General features: G+C 42.5%; 1 protein-coding gene across 1 annotated transcript in view; it reads left to right on the top strand.

Annotated features, from left to right (window-relative positions):
* UNC13B (unc-13 homolog B) overlaps nt 1-13,302 on the top strand; it is a 192,728-nt gene extending 179,426 nt beyond the window's left edge. Inside the window, exons 34-38 of the mRNA XM_054398324.1 lie at nt 3,970-4,050; nt 4,432-4,579; nt 9,805-9,897; nt 11,694-11,853; nt 13,017-13,302. Coding sequence (XP_054254299.1) covers nt 3,970-4,050; nt 4,432-4,579; nt 9,805-9,897; nt 11,694-11,853; nt 13,017-13,302 — 768 coding nt within the window. The remainder of the gene's footprint in view (nt 1-3,969; nt 4,051-4,431; nt 4,580-9,804; nt 9,898-11,693; nt 11,854-13,016) is intronic.
* Nucleotides 13,303-14,700: the final 1,398 nt, after the last annotated feature.

Genomic DNA, 14,700 nt, shown 5'->3' with positions numbered 1-14,700 from the left:
TTTACAGGCAAGCTGGCATTAGCATGAAGGCTATGTTGATGTGTTTTGACAGTGCATGGTGTGACAGTGCATGACATGTGGCACGCATTTAGTAATGCTCCTCATCATCATAAGACGATCAAGCATTAATTCACTGGTGACAACAGGAATGGTATGAAAATAGCATTGCCTTATAACATTCAAATTGCACTGTGTTGTGGTTTGTCACTGTTGTGACTTCTGATACAAAACGGACATTACAGGTGTTGTACAAGAGGGTGTCTAAAGTGTCGCAGTGCACAAACTGTTACATAGAAGACAGAGCTGAACATGAACTCTCTCTTAGAGCATGATCAGGGGAATCTTCCCCCAGCAAAAGCCGTTCTCTGAAGTGATTAGTGTAATTTCAAAATGCATTTGTCTTTTCCCATAATTATTTGTGTGCATGTGTATGCACTTACTACAGCTGTCTTTGTATGACTATTTTTCTTGGCTGGTAGACACATTTGACATCAGCAGGTATATGAGCCAGGACAGCACACAATTAATTTAAGGTAGTGTTTGTTAGCATTCCTGGTAAGTGATCTGGTCATGCAGGTGTGTCATTAGTTGCACATGCTGTTCTCCAGCTGTATTCTGAGGCTGGTACATAAGATAAACTTGCAATTGTGATTCCTCAAGGGAATAGCTGCCACATATGCTGGTGGACAGTCCCGTGAATTTCCACAGCCCGATGCTGTCTTCCCTGATGAAACAGTGTCTGCCCAGGATTGCACTACCTCTAATGCTTCCTGTGCTTACAGTGCTCTGCATCACTTCCGTGCAAGATATGGGGAGAGAGGAAGTTTGTAGCCAGCCTGGGAGAGTGGGAGCTGAGCCTCCAAATGTAATTTCTTTTTCCTGGGAGTATTCTCTTCCCCTTTCAAAACATCGCCAAGAGCCCTCCATATGGAGGAGAAGGAGCCATCCCTGCCTTCTGCTGCACACCCAGTGTCGAAGCTGGGAAACTTCTGAATTTGCTCCATTTCTTCTTCTAGGTCACAGGGTCAAATTCCTGCATAGATGACTATGAGTTCCTGTGGCTTGCTTGTGTTCTCAGGCATAGAACTGTTATCTTTTATGACTTTCGTATTGTCTCATTACTGGAATTTGTTAATATATACAGGGTGCCTTTTGCCACAAATTAGTTGGAAGCTTTGCCAGCTTCCATTTGCACAGGCCAGATGAAGGCTGTTCCTCAGCACCACCTTTTCTTCTGTTCAGTTAATGTAAAGCTTTTTTTTGGTATCTCTGGTTTACATTTTTAGAAATACACATAATCATGCCAACCAGGAAAGTCCTGGTGCATGTTCAAGCAGCATAGGTACAGAGGATTTTTTATGTGGCAAGAGGGCCATACACAAGTGTGAAAGCACTCTACCACCTGAATTTTCTGCAGAACTTCAGTTCTGTGAGATGGTGCGAGCTGTTACTGCACCCAAAAGTTTCCAGGAGAGTAAAGATATTACTAGAGTGTGAGTTGTGTGGATTTCTGTAAGTATCATGGATATTGGCTGGATTTTTTTTTTGCCTTTTATCTTTTTTCAGGCACGTACAAGCAAACAGGGAACACATGAGGAAATGGCTCTTCAGAGCTGCTCTCCTGTGCATTTTGCTGTTCAACTAAAAGTCAGCAAAAACTGTGGGATGGATTTTTAACTTTATTTGTCGTAAAAAGAATAGCAGGAACAGAGCCCTAGTGAATCAGGTAACTCAGCTGAAAACTGAGACTGACAGACCTGACAAGCCCAGGCATTTGTCCTGATGACAAATCAGTTTTGCAGTGTATTTTAAACCTGGCACCTTGATGCCAAATATCTGCTTCCCATTTATTGTCAAACTCTTTCTGCTCAGTTTGCTTAATAGCCAGCAACTGGAGCTTGAAACAGCAGCCTCCTTTCCCAAGCTCTGCTCCCCAGTATAACTGTCTGAGCTTTAACCACAAAGATTCTTTTGACAGTACCTGTGGAGAATGCAGGGATGAGTCTGAGAAGCTTAGGAAATTTTTTTTAACTACTTCTGCTGGAAGTTGCATAATTATTTGATGTAAATATTTGTGGCTTGCTCCTGGCTGGCAATCTGGAAAGTGCAGGGTAGCACTCAGCAGTCTTTTGTTGGAATAATGTGGGATTTGCAGAGGATAGGTATACAGGGGAATGACAGCTGTGGGCTCCTCTGTGTGTAGGTGCAAGCATTACCAGTCCAGTCACTGGGTTACTTTTGCATAATACATTGAATTACATGGCACTGGGAAGCTCACTTAGAAAGCAGTGATGCATTGCTGTGTGTTGACCACATGAGCACCAGCAGGGTGACCACTCAGAGTGGTGCTTAATGAGCTCTTTAGGTGTTTGAGAGAAAAGTGATGACCAGCTGGTTTGTGTCAAAGTGTGTGGAATCCGGCAGACAGATCTAGAAAGTCATTTCAACAGACATGAAAACCACTCTGCCTTGGTGACACAGCAACCCTGACTAAACTAGCCACTCCCATGAACGTGGCCTTGGGCTCTGGCTGATTGTGCACTTAATGTGACTGTCAGACAGAGAAAAGGATGTTTTACTCTCTGTGGACTCAAGTGTGAAGCCACATCATCTTCAATTGAATTACTCCAAGCTCATGAAGAAGAGGAAGGAAAGCTATTGCTCCTCTAAGGACAGCTTATTGAAACAGAAGATAAGTTGCAGCCTACAGAGTACTGTGCCAGTGCACGTAGGTCCCCAGACCAAGATCATCCTATGTAGGGGGAAGAGGCAAATTGAGGCATGTCTCTATTACTCAGGAAGGTGTGTTACAAACTTGTCTGTGGTATTACTGCTTGAGAGGCATCTTCTGTACAGTTTAGTACAGCACTGTGCAAAGGTATTAGCTAGATGTCTGTGAGAAGCATGGCAAATGCCTAGCACTGCACCTGGCAGTGAGCCCCATCCCCATCAGACAGGAGATGGATCATGGTTGATAATGGGAACAGCACCAGGCAATGTGAAGAATCACCAGACTGCAGGATAGCAAACAAGTTTATCAGTGTGAAATGCACACATCATAGTGATGCCGCACACTAAGCATACTTTACTCAAACACAGTTTAGCAGATGTGTCTCCTGGAAATTGTCTTTTATCACGTGTAGGGCTAAGTAGCCTTGGCTTGATTTGCCAGCATCTTTTTAATGAATGCTTCAGCACCAAGCTGCAGCTGGTTGGCCTGATCCTCCAGCAGCTCAGTTAGAATTTGGATTCGTGCAAAGCTTTGACTTCCTAAATATGCCATTTCCCTCTGAAACCCAGACTAGGCACCAGACAGAAAGAGCTTAGTGAAATACCAAAGGATGGCACATCCTTGTAGTCTGGCAGGGGTCTAGTAGGGTTACGCTTCTACTGCAGGAAACAGAATCCCTTCCCAAGAGATTCTTGGCTCTTCACTAGTGGAGACTGTAGGTCTTAATCAGAGGAACAAAGATACTTTTTAGAATGTGCTGCTTGTTTTTTTCTGTTTTTTACATGACCAATGTGAAGAGTTAGTGACTTTTGTAGATGGAAGAATTAAGAAAAAATCCACAGAAACCATATAACAACTTTCCCCAGTATCTGATTCTTGATTCCTTGATTTAGGTAATGTTTGAGAGTTTGCTGTGGCTGTTCTAGAATAACAGGTAGCAAACAGACATCTGTTTGAGTTATGTGAGAGACAAACTGTTATTTTAAATTGTTATTTTTTTGTTCCAATTCCTTTCCTTAGTTCCCTCTCCTGTGCCTGCAAGAAACAGAGAAAGTGGGTTTATTTTCAAGTTAAGCTGTAGTAAGTGGCTCTGAAAGACTCCATTAAGCATTCCTTAAACAGGTGAATTAATGCTTTGGCCACCTAGCCACAGCATGAATCCAAAGAAACTGAGTGGGAATTCCTCTTAGTTCAGTTTCTGACAGCACGCTCATGTCAAATATAATGGTTGTTTGCAGGATCATATGGTGAGAGAAGAAACTAGGAGTCTCACTCCAAAGCAGTGTGCTGTTTTGGATCTAGCACTGGATACGATCAAAGTAAGTGATTGCATTTTTGTTTCTGTCTTTCCCCTTCCTCTGTTCCTAGGTACTATTTGGGAGGATAGTGCCTGACCCAGTTCAGGATGTGGCAAGAGTGTTGCTGCTGTTAGTGATAAAGTCACTGAGTGAGGGATACTGCCATGTATATAGGCTCAGGTGACTGGCATATGCAGGGAACCAATATACTTGTGAGTAAGTGGCTTGGAAGAGGAAAGCCATGGACAGTCAGTGTTAGCTGGTCTAGGAGCTGCATTTTCAATACAGAAGCTGTTTTGTGAAATGTTCCAGCTTTTTCCCCTCCACACACACAATATCTTATAAACATTGATTGCTGTCTGCAAGTCTTCCTCGGTGTTTTTCCTGTTTCTTTTTACTCAGCAATATTTCCATGCTGGTGGGAATGGTCTGAAGAAAACTTTCTTGGAGAAGAGTCCAGACCTGCAGTCACTTCGATATGCTCTCTCTCTCTACACTCAAACCACGGATACTCTCATCAAAACCTTTGTCCAGACTCAGACAGCTCAGGGTAAGACTCTTTTGTGCTGTTGGCAAAGTTGAGTAGAGCTGTCTGCTCTGTTCGTAATTGCTCTGTCTTGTACTGCCAGTTTGTTGAGTATTTTTGGTAGTAATGTTTCCGGAAATATGACAGTTCAAAGCTGTGGAAGTTGGGAAGGAGGGAAGGAGGGTCATTACCCACTCAACAGCTACATTTTGCAAGAGCAGAAATACATGAAACATAAGGCCTGGGGTGTTTATGAGCTTTTTTTTTCCCCTACAGTTCTCACTTAACAGTCACGTTTCATGAATTAATATGGGTGTGTGCCTTCAGTGACATTTGAAGTTACTGTACTGAGACTCACACAGTGGTGTGAGAGACCATTTCAGCAACACACCACCACAGAAATTAGCCAATGCCTGTGCCGCAGGCATGCTGCCAGCACCCTCTGTAATCTTAAGACTGATTGACAGCAACGTGGTGAGTCACAGCCTGTAAAAGAAAAAAATCTCTTAGGAGGCAACAAAGGCACTGTTCTGTCTGCAGCCAGTACAGGATATGTGCAACCTAGATGATTAAAAATCACTACAACATATCAGTGTAAACTACTGGCATGAATCACTCGAGTTCTTTGGTAGCTCTCTGGGAAGGCACAATAATGGTGCTACTTCATTGATTTGAAAAGGGTAAGAAGTTAATTTTCACTCTTCCATCCTTTCATCTCCAGACAGTTGTAGAAAACAATTCAGTTTCTAGTCAGGGGCCTTCACTGGCTGAGTATGAATCTCAGTAATCTCAGGAAGAAGGGACAAAGGCTGTTACGGATTAGGTCAAAACCAAAACTTGTATTTCAAGTTTTCAGGCTGTTTAAATACAAGCCTTGGCATTGGCTACTACATCTCAGCATCAAAACTTGTACAGCTCCACGGGGGACAGGGAGGGGAGGGGGAATGTCTTTTTCTCATCTTTTGGCTTAGGGCCTGTTTTCCTGTAATCCTTCCAAGCCTATGAGAACTGACAGCCCCACAGGCTGTACTAACGTTGTCAGCATCCTGTCACAGTGAGCCCTGAAATTAATGGCAACACCCTTCCTAGACAACAAGCTTTTCCTTCATGTGTCAATGAGACTGATCAATACTGCATTCCCCAACCAGTAGAGAAAGCACTGAGAATCCTTGAGCAAAACAAGATTTGTTTTCAAAATCAAAAGTTGAGTGCAGTTTTGGGAAGCTCAGTCATCCTTGCCTTTAGCAGCATGATTTATTCTTGCTTAGGTTGGAACATACTACCTTGATACAACTAACTTAGCTGGTCAGTACCTGCATTTGAGAGGATGGTCCTATAGCTGTGTCCCAGCAGGGCAACGGTGACATCCAGTGGCCAGACAGGCCAAAGACTGCAACATCCACAAGCAACTCCAGGAACTGGGCTGTTGCCATTAGAGTTACACAAAACACTTTGTGATGGGAGGAACTTGTGTGCTCAGTGTGTTTTCAGTCTTTGTTGTTCTATGGCAGCTGTTTCCCATTATATATCCAGACCATGAATTGAAGCTTGTTTCTATATGGATCCTATTCCATTGTTGTGTTGAGCTAAGATACAAGAGTGCGTGCAGCACCGCTGTTCTGTGCTCTCTGCTAGTCAGGAGAGTTTAAATTTAAAGCAAGAATATGTTCTGTTGATGTTGCACAGTGGCAAATTCAAAGCTAATCTAAGGAAGCAGCTTCATGCAATGCATGATTTGACTATGAAACTGCTGAAGGCAGATGTTCGGCAGATACACAAAGGTAATTGAATATAATCTAAGAGCAGCAGGAATATATGGGGTTGCCACAGAAGTTATGGGGAGGAAGGATTTTTTTTAAATTATTTTTTAAGAAACTTAGTATGAAACTCTAGCTTTGGAACATGAGATGCTCTCATTACAAGGTCATTGATGATGTCTCATAACTGTCTGGTGGCATTTCTTTGTGCCTTGTCTGAGCCACTTTTTAGGAGACAGGTACTAAACATAGTAGGCCACAGAGCTGGTCCAAATCAGCATCTTATACATTAGTAGGCTTGAGAGATTTGGACCCTGTTTGGACATCAAAAGACTTGGATTAAGCTACCTAATATTTATAGGATCAAAGACAGGATATCTCTGAGAAAGGCATGACTTGCTGCTGGGATTTGTGCTAGAAAAGGACATTACATGCATGCACTACCCCAGTTGGTAGAGCAGTGTGATGATCTGCTCATGCTTTGAAGGGACAGAAGGGACTGCACTAGAATTTACATCTAACATCTGCTTACCGGAACTCCTTGACTGATGTTTCCCTTTGCATAAGTAAATCATCCCACAAGCCTATAGGAGGAGAGAGATACATGCAGATATGCTTAAGTTTTTGCCTCTCTTACTTCACTGCTCAGTAGCTGCATCTTCCAGTTTGTGAGGTATTTATTGCCCTAATTTTCTTACTGAACAGGCTTCTATAGCACTGTGCTGTTAAATGTTTGCAAAGCTGGATCATGGCTTACAGTTTAGTTATGCCAGCACAAATTCTGGTCTTGCTTTAACTCAATCCCTTACTCATAGACATCCTTCCTTGCTCTCCAAAGCCTGAGTCGGTGTGGAAGACCTAAGATGTTATTTTGTCTATTAAGAGATAGAATATTTGTCTTGTATTTATTTAAGTGACACCACTAATTGGATTGTAATTCATGCTCTTCTCTCTTTATCCTGCTTGCTTCTTGCCTTTTGAATTCATGTCTCAGTGCATGATGGGAAAGGTATTAGGTTTACCGCTAATGAGGACATTCTTCCTGATAAGGGTATGTTCAAGACTAATGTTGTTACCATAACAACATTAGCCAACTGCCTTGCTTTTGAAGTCATCTTGCCCATGCTCAGAAACCTTTTCCAGAGACCCATTCCCAGTAGCTCCTTGTAGAAGTGGACTTTCACCAAACGCTTGCATCCCACGTGCAGAACCACAGGTGGTATGGTTTAGAAGTCTGTAGCTTGCCTGAGAGTTAGTCTCCCAAGCTTGAGATTTATTCATGGGATATGAAAGCTGTCTCAGAAGAGGACTGGTTTTGGAGAGATGCTACAGACTTGTTCCCCTACCCTTTGTCATGGGCCATGGGCTGTGTATTGCTTGTTTCAAGCCCTTGACTTGCATGTGTGTGGTCTGCTGAGAGGGGCTACTGTCATACATGGTAATGTCTGATGTGCGCTCAAGGCTATGGCCGAGCTTGAACCGTCTGGCTTGAAGGGGGGTAACTAAAAGTCTGGGTGCTCAGGAGAGCCCTGAAAAATTAAGTCTTGCGGTGTTTCATCTCTCAATTTATTTTTATCTTAGGTGAAATACCAATGTACCCCATGGCACGAGCTCAGTTCTGCAGTTTCACCTTCCACTATCACAATACCAATGAGACTTCCATACCAAAATTTAACTCTGCTTATCCCTAAATGTGCAAGCATGTATTTGTGTGCAGTTATACATGCTCAGAATATTTTTCACTGTCTGTCTACAAAGGGTTTTTTGTATCTGAACATCTCAGTTAATAGAACGAGATTTGTATGTGAAAAAACAAGAATGAAGGTGAATTTTTTTTTTTTAAATCTAAATTTTGTCTCCCTCAAAGATAATGGAATGATTCCACTGTCATTCCTCTGAAGCAACATTGTCTTCTTTTTAACCTATTAATGACACTGTTAAGATCAGTCAAATGAAGACCTCAGTATTTGGCGACTGATGTTACTGCAGATGTGGCCTGGCAAATTTGTTATATACTGTTGGTAATCTTGTCTATTGCCATGGTAAATGCCACCAGTATAAGTTGCACAAACCTGCACCCTAAGATGTGTTAGATCAGTAATTAAGCCTACCAGTTTTAGAGCTCTGTTTTCATATACAGGGTCATTTACAAATGTTACAGCCTAGAGGCTGGTTATTGTGCTCCAGTTAAGAAGGAGAATCTACCCTGAGATAATAATTTGAGGTTGTGTTTTGTTTGCTCAGATACTTTTATTTGTGTGTTAATGTTACTTTTACTGCCTACAGTTCTGGGCCATGTAGTTCTCAGAGAACTGCGCAGATTAACTCTCAACCTCTTGGTTTTAACTGAGAGTTTTTGCTGCCTGCAGACTGCTCTTGTGAAAGTTGACATGTTAGATCTATCTAATCAAAATGTTTGTTTAATGATACCCTTCAAGCTCCTTATCTTGAATTTCAAACACACCAATTCTTTCACCTAATAATACATCCTAACCTCAAAATTGACAAAATAACACTGCTGTTTGTAAGGACTCAATTACCCTGTAGGTATCCCAGTTACAACGGCATTGTTAATTGCCAGCCTGAGGTCAGACAGTTATCAAAGAGAAATTAAAATCAGTCTCACTATCATATCAAAGAGCTCATTTTCATTTTGCAAAGCAGTCTTCTTTTCTGTAATTTACATGATATCTTGACTTTCCTACCCAGGAAAATGTCATTTCCATATATTGAATGATAATTGGAATTAAAAGTTTAAAAGTTTTAAACATCATGATGCATGGATTGTATGACATGTTATCTTTTCCTCTATGAAGCTACATCTTGTTTCCTCCCTTGCTAATTGATGAAAGGAAATAAGTATGCAAGTTGTGAGTGCTTCTTTCTCTCACAATTTTTGGTGCATAACAGTGAATAGGTTCTCATTATCCTCTGAAGGGAAGCAGATAGGCAGTCAGGGTGACAATTTTTAGCTGAAAAAGGGTTCTTGGAGGGTGAGACTACACTATGGCTCTGTGCAAATCACTAACATCTCTTTTCTATTTTTTTTTCCTAAATTTCCTTTCTGCTTTTGTATTGTTATGAGTTTTTACCTCCCTTCGTCCCTGGGCAGACAGGAATGCTGATGCCCACCACTGGAATGCCTGCATGTGCACACAATAGCTTGGCAGGAACCTCTTAAATTCCTTACTTTCTGTGAGAGTCCATTGTCAAGCATTAGGTCCTTTGTATTTTTTAAAAAAACCCTTACTATTGTTCTCCACAGGATGCAATTTTTGTGGTGGAGTGGGAAAATTTTACTGTTTATGCATATTGAGCATGCAGGTCTGACGTTATCTTGCACTAATGTTACGTTACTGGTGTTGACTGAAGAGCTAGGTATGGAAGGAGTACTGTAAAAATGCTATTTTGCCCTGCTGGGGCCATGAACCAAAGGCAGGTGCCAATAATAATCCATGTGTGCATGCCGGGGTGTCACTTTTCTTCCAACAGGCTCTGGTGTGGACGATCCTGTGGGTGAAGTGTCCATACAGATTGACCTGTATACCCATCCAGGAACTGGTGAACACAAGGTCACAGTGAAAGGTATGGTGAAGCACGTTTTACTGCTCAGGTGCTGTGACTGTGCTGAGTTAGGCAAATCCCCAGCTGGAAGCCGCTGCATTTCTGTGTTAGCTCATAGGATGCGGACCTAGAATTGTTTTCTCCGATTTCACATCAGGAACATGTAAAGAAACAGCAAATGAGCTTGTCCAGCCAGTGACAAGGCAGTGTACTGGTAACAATATGTGAAACAAACAAAAATCAGATGATGACTCTCAGCAGGCGCCACCACAACTCAGCCTGTGCTGCAGACCATGGGGGCAAGTATGACAGGGTGATGTTGCCGAAGTGCTCAGTGTAAACTGAGAGACTGCAGAGCCAGGAGGAGTTCAGAGGCTTCTCTCCCCAGTCCTGAAGGCCACATTGGTCCCTGAAGACCTGCTCTGAAAATAACCCAAACAGTGATTCATCCCAGGCTTCCTCTTCCTCCTTCGTCTCCTTTGCTTGAATGCAGCATACTTAACTGCTTTAATTTCCTCTGAAGATCTATATAAACAGCTCCTCAGGCTTCTCTTCTGGCTAAGTCGACACTGCATCACAAAAACTGATTTTCAGAGCTATTTCCTGTGCTTCAGACTGTTCCCCAAAGTGACCTGAGAGAGAATGAGGATTTAAAGAGCTAATAATTCTGTGTTCTGGAACCACCCACAGCTCATGGGCCTTTGTTTGTCTTACCTGCAGTCTCATCTTGCTTTTCAGCAGAGACCTTACTATTGGCCCCTAAAATGCCACACTCTTCCACCCCCCTTTTAACTTTTTTTTTTCTCATCCCACACATAATGTAAATATAAGCACTATACTGGAAGGGCAGCCTACCCAAAGCTGCAGGAATGCCTGGTGGGTTTGGATTAATTTCTTGCCCGTTTCTTGAATATGGCAAAATTTAAGTGCTGTCCCAAACATTAAATTCCTTTCACAGCACTTAAACTAGAGAGAAAAAAGCTTATCTTTCACAGAATCACAGAAACATTCAGGTTGCAAAAGACCCTCAAGATCACCAAGTCCAACCGATAACCCTACTCTACAAGGTTCACCCCTAAACCATATCGCCAAGCACTGCATCCAAACGACCTTTAAACACATCCAGGGTTGGTGATTCAACCACCTCCAATGCCTGACCACTCTTTCCATGAAAAATTTTTTCCAAATGTCCAGTCTAAACCTACCCAGTCATAGCTTGAGGCTATTCCCTCTTGTTCTATCACTTTTTACCTTTCAGGTAGTTGTAGATAGCAGTGAAGCCTCCCCTCGGTCACTTCTTTTTCAGACTAAACAGCCCCAGCTCCTTCAGTCACTCTTTGTAAGATTTATTCTCCAGGCCCTTCACAGCTTTGTTGCCCTCCTCTGCACTCACTCCAGCATCTCCACATCTCTCTTGTATTGAGGTGCCCAAAACTGGACACAATACTTGAGATGTGGCCTCACCAGTGCTGAGTACAAGGGGACAGTCACCTCCCTACTCCTGCTGGACACAGCACTTCTAATACAAACCAGTATGCCATTGGCTTTCTTGGCCACCTGGGCACACTGCTTGCTCATGTTCACTTGCTTGTTAGAACCCCCCAGGTCCCTTTCTGCCAGTCAGCTCTCCAGCCACACTTGCCCAAGCCTTTGTATAACAAAAATGTTCTGCCCATATGTGTTGGGACACTGGTGTGTGCTGATGAGTTGGGCTGCATCCTCTGAAATAAGAAATTGAAAGCAGAGCGAATTGCAGAGGTGTCCAGAGCAATGGGAACAACTGAGTGTTTAAAACACATTGTGACTCTCTTTTCCAGTTGTGGCAGCCAATGACTTGAAGTGGCAAACATCTGGCATGTTCCGACCGTTTGTTGAAATCACCATGATTGGGCCCCATCAGAGTGACAAGAAGAGGAAGTTCACAACCAAGTCAAAAAGCAACAACTGGGCTCCCAAATACAATGAAACTTTTCACTTGTAAGTGTGAAAAACAGTCTGGGGATCTGACATGGCACATGCAGGTGCAGAGGAATAGAAAGGGTTGTCCAGTGTCCATAAACAGCCTACTCAGGGCCCCAAAGAGTACATGAGCCAGCACCTTGGTCAAGTCTTTGGTGTCTGGGCAGGAAAAGCTAGTTTATGGGAGATTTGGTTGTGGGTGGGATGCTGAGGTCTGTTCCATACCAGCAGCGTCCTTTGGCTGCCTTCTGAAACATGTTGTGTATCCTATGAAGATATTTTCCTGTGCTCTGCCATTTTAATGAACTTTGTCTCTTTTACTGGTAGAATTGAGGCTAAAAGTTCATTACATATTTTTAGTTCTTTTAATCTTGATGCTGTTTTTATCCCGTCTTGACCTGTAAGACATGCTTTCTGAACTTGTTGCCAAGGATACAGCCCTTGAAAGTGGTAGTAAGTTGTGCTGCTAAAATGCAGTCTTTCTCAACACCGAGTATTGCTCTCTTCTTACTTGTCTTTCATTATTACAAAGGCATCTTCCTTCTTGGCATGCCCAACAAAGGGAACTACAGAGTAGTGCTCACCCAGCTGTACTGTAAGAATGAGAGGAGAACCACAAAAGACTGTAAACATCTTGAGGGAGAGCGACTCTGCATTTAATTTTTCTTCAATGTGAGGAAAGGCAGGCCTCCTCTAATCTCTAAGTGAAGAGATTTCTATCCCTTCTTTTTTTATTATTTTAAATTACTCTTCTAAATATCAGGAAGGTTGGGGGTGCGTTTTTATTAGCTTTTGTTTTACTGGAAGGTTCTGAATCTTTAACAAAGACTTCATCTAATCAAAATACACATTACTGAAATGAAGGAACTCTTAGTAGAAGCAGAGATGTTTAAAGCCATCTGAACTGAAAATCTATTAACATAGCTTTAATGTTCTCCACTCTGATTTCACAGTTTAGCACATACACACAAAGCCAAAGGCAACTTCATAAGGGCTGTTTGGTTTTTCTTTTTAAGTAGCCAGCTTGTCTTTATCAGCTGTAAATCAGCAAAAATGCCCATACAAGGTTTTCTGTATAAAGGACTTTCCTGTGGCTTATCTGATCAGCTGCTTCCTTTGTTTTGCGGGGGAATTTATGCATTCTGAGAGAGTGTAAGTAAACTTGTTGTGTGTGTTTTCAGCATACTGGGAAACGAAGACGGCCCTGATGCCTACGAGCTCCAAGTCTGTGTGAAGGATTACTGCTTCGCTCGGGAGGACCGAGTACTGGGGATAGCAGTGATGCAGCTCAGAGACATAGCAGACAAAGGAAGCTGTGCTTGCTGGTGCCCCCTCGGGCGCAGGATTCACATGGATGAAACTGGACTTACAGTCCTGAGGATTCTGTCTCAGAGAACCAATGATGAAGTTGCCAGAGAATTTGTGAAGTTGAAATCTGAATCTCGCTCCACAGAGGAAGGCACCTGAGCCTGAGCTGTGTAATTTTCCCTTTTCTCTTCTGCCTTGTGCCAATATGTGCAAGTGTTCAACAATTCTCTTTTATTAATTACAAAAAGTGTTTTTCATGTTGTCTTTGTCAGTTCCAATAGCGCACATGTGCTAAACAGGAAACAAATCCATCAATACGATGTGAATTATTTATTTTTCAGTAGCTGGGTAAGACACCATAGAGAATGAGGCAATCTATTCTTATTTATGATGCAAATTCTGCTTTATGTATATAAATTATTTTATATTGGAGGTTGGGTATGCTGGGTTTTGTTGATATGCAGCACTGTGATTTTATCCTCTGAAGTTGGCAGGTGTTAAAAAGGTTTTACATAATCACCCTATGATACAAACACACAACTGTGTGGAAATTGAGAGAAGAATAACGATGTGGGGTTTTGGCAAAGCACAGTTCTCTCATTCGATTTGTGTGCTGTGGAGCTTCCACGGGATCTTCTGTCACAGATTACACCAATGTGATATGCAGACATCTCAACATCTGCTTAAAAGAGAAGATGCAAACCAGTATGAAGATGCACACCAAGTGAATGTTATGACCATGGATGTGTTGCTGTGGGCATGGGCAAGACCAGTGGGAAAAGGGCATAAGATCGCCTAGCGAAGGCAACACACCAGGAGCAGGCTGCAGCTGCCCTGCCATTGTAATTAGGTGTTGTGTCTTGGAGAATATAAATCCCCCACCCCGTGCTGCTGAGGATCAGCATCACCATGGTGCTGTAAGCTGCTGAACTCCGCCAGTCACACTTAGGCTACTGTGACCTACACAGTAAGGAAGGGAACAATGTTAGAGCCGTGAGAGATAACATGGCTGCTATGTACTTTTTCCACTTAAATATTCTTTTCTTTCCTTTTTCTTCTCTCTTTTTTTTTTTCTTGGCATAGGATTGGACAATTTAATATTTGCAGGCTTTCTGTAGCATTTTGTTACCCTGGAGTAGCTGAGACAGTTCCTCACTATGAACTCGGAAATGATGACTTGCTTGGGAGAGAGGAGCTCATCTTCCCTCTGCAAGTGCTCTGCAAGTCTGGAGTGCTGGTCATTGGGGTAGCAGGTCCATTTGGTTCTAGTCACGAAATCCCTGTTGGCTGTGCTGCAGTTGATCCGTGCTGATTGTGATTAACCTGTGATTTCATCATGCTACTGAAAATATTTTGCACTGTCTTAAAGAAGCATCCTGGTTTTGTTTTCTTGCAAAACAAAACACTGTCGTGAGCAAAGTGATTGCAGGGGAAGTCAGAATTTCTGACTGAAAATTCATAAGCAGGAAGGTCTGGAGTAGTGATTGCTCCTGAGGTATGTTTCTTGGAGAGTCTCAATAGTGTTTTTTGGGGATATTTTTGCTATTTCCAGCTGCC

Source organism: Indicator indicator (assembly GCF_027791375.1).
Source record: "Indicator indicator isolate 239-I01 chromosome Z unlocalized genomic scaffold, UM_Iind_1.1 iindZ_random_scaffold_45, whole genome shotgun sequence".
Classification (NCBI taxonomy): domain Eukaryota; kingdom Metazoa; phylum Chordata; class Aves; order Piciformes; family Indicatoridae; genus Indicator; species Indicator indicator.
The sequence above is the reverse complement of the archived record's forward strand: the minus strand, read 5'-3'. Positions and strand labels throughout refer to the sequence as shown.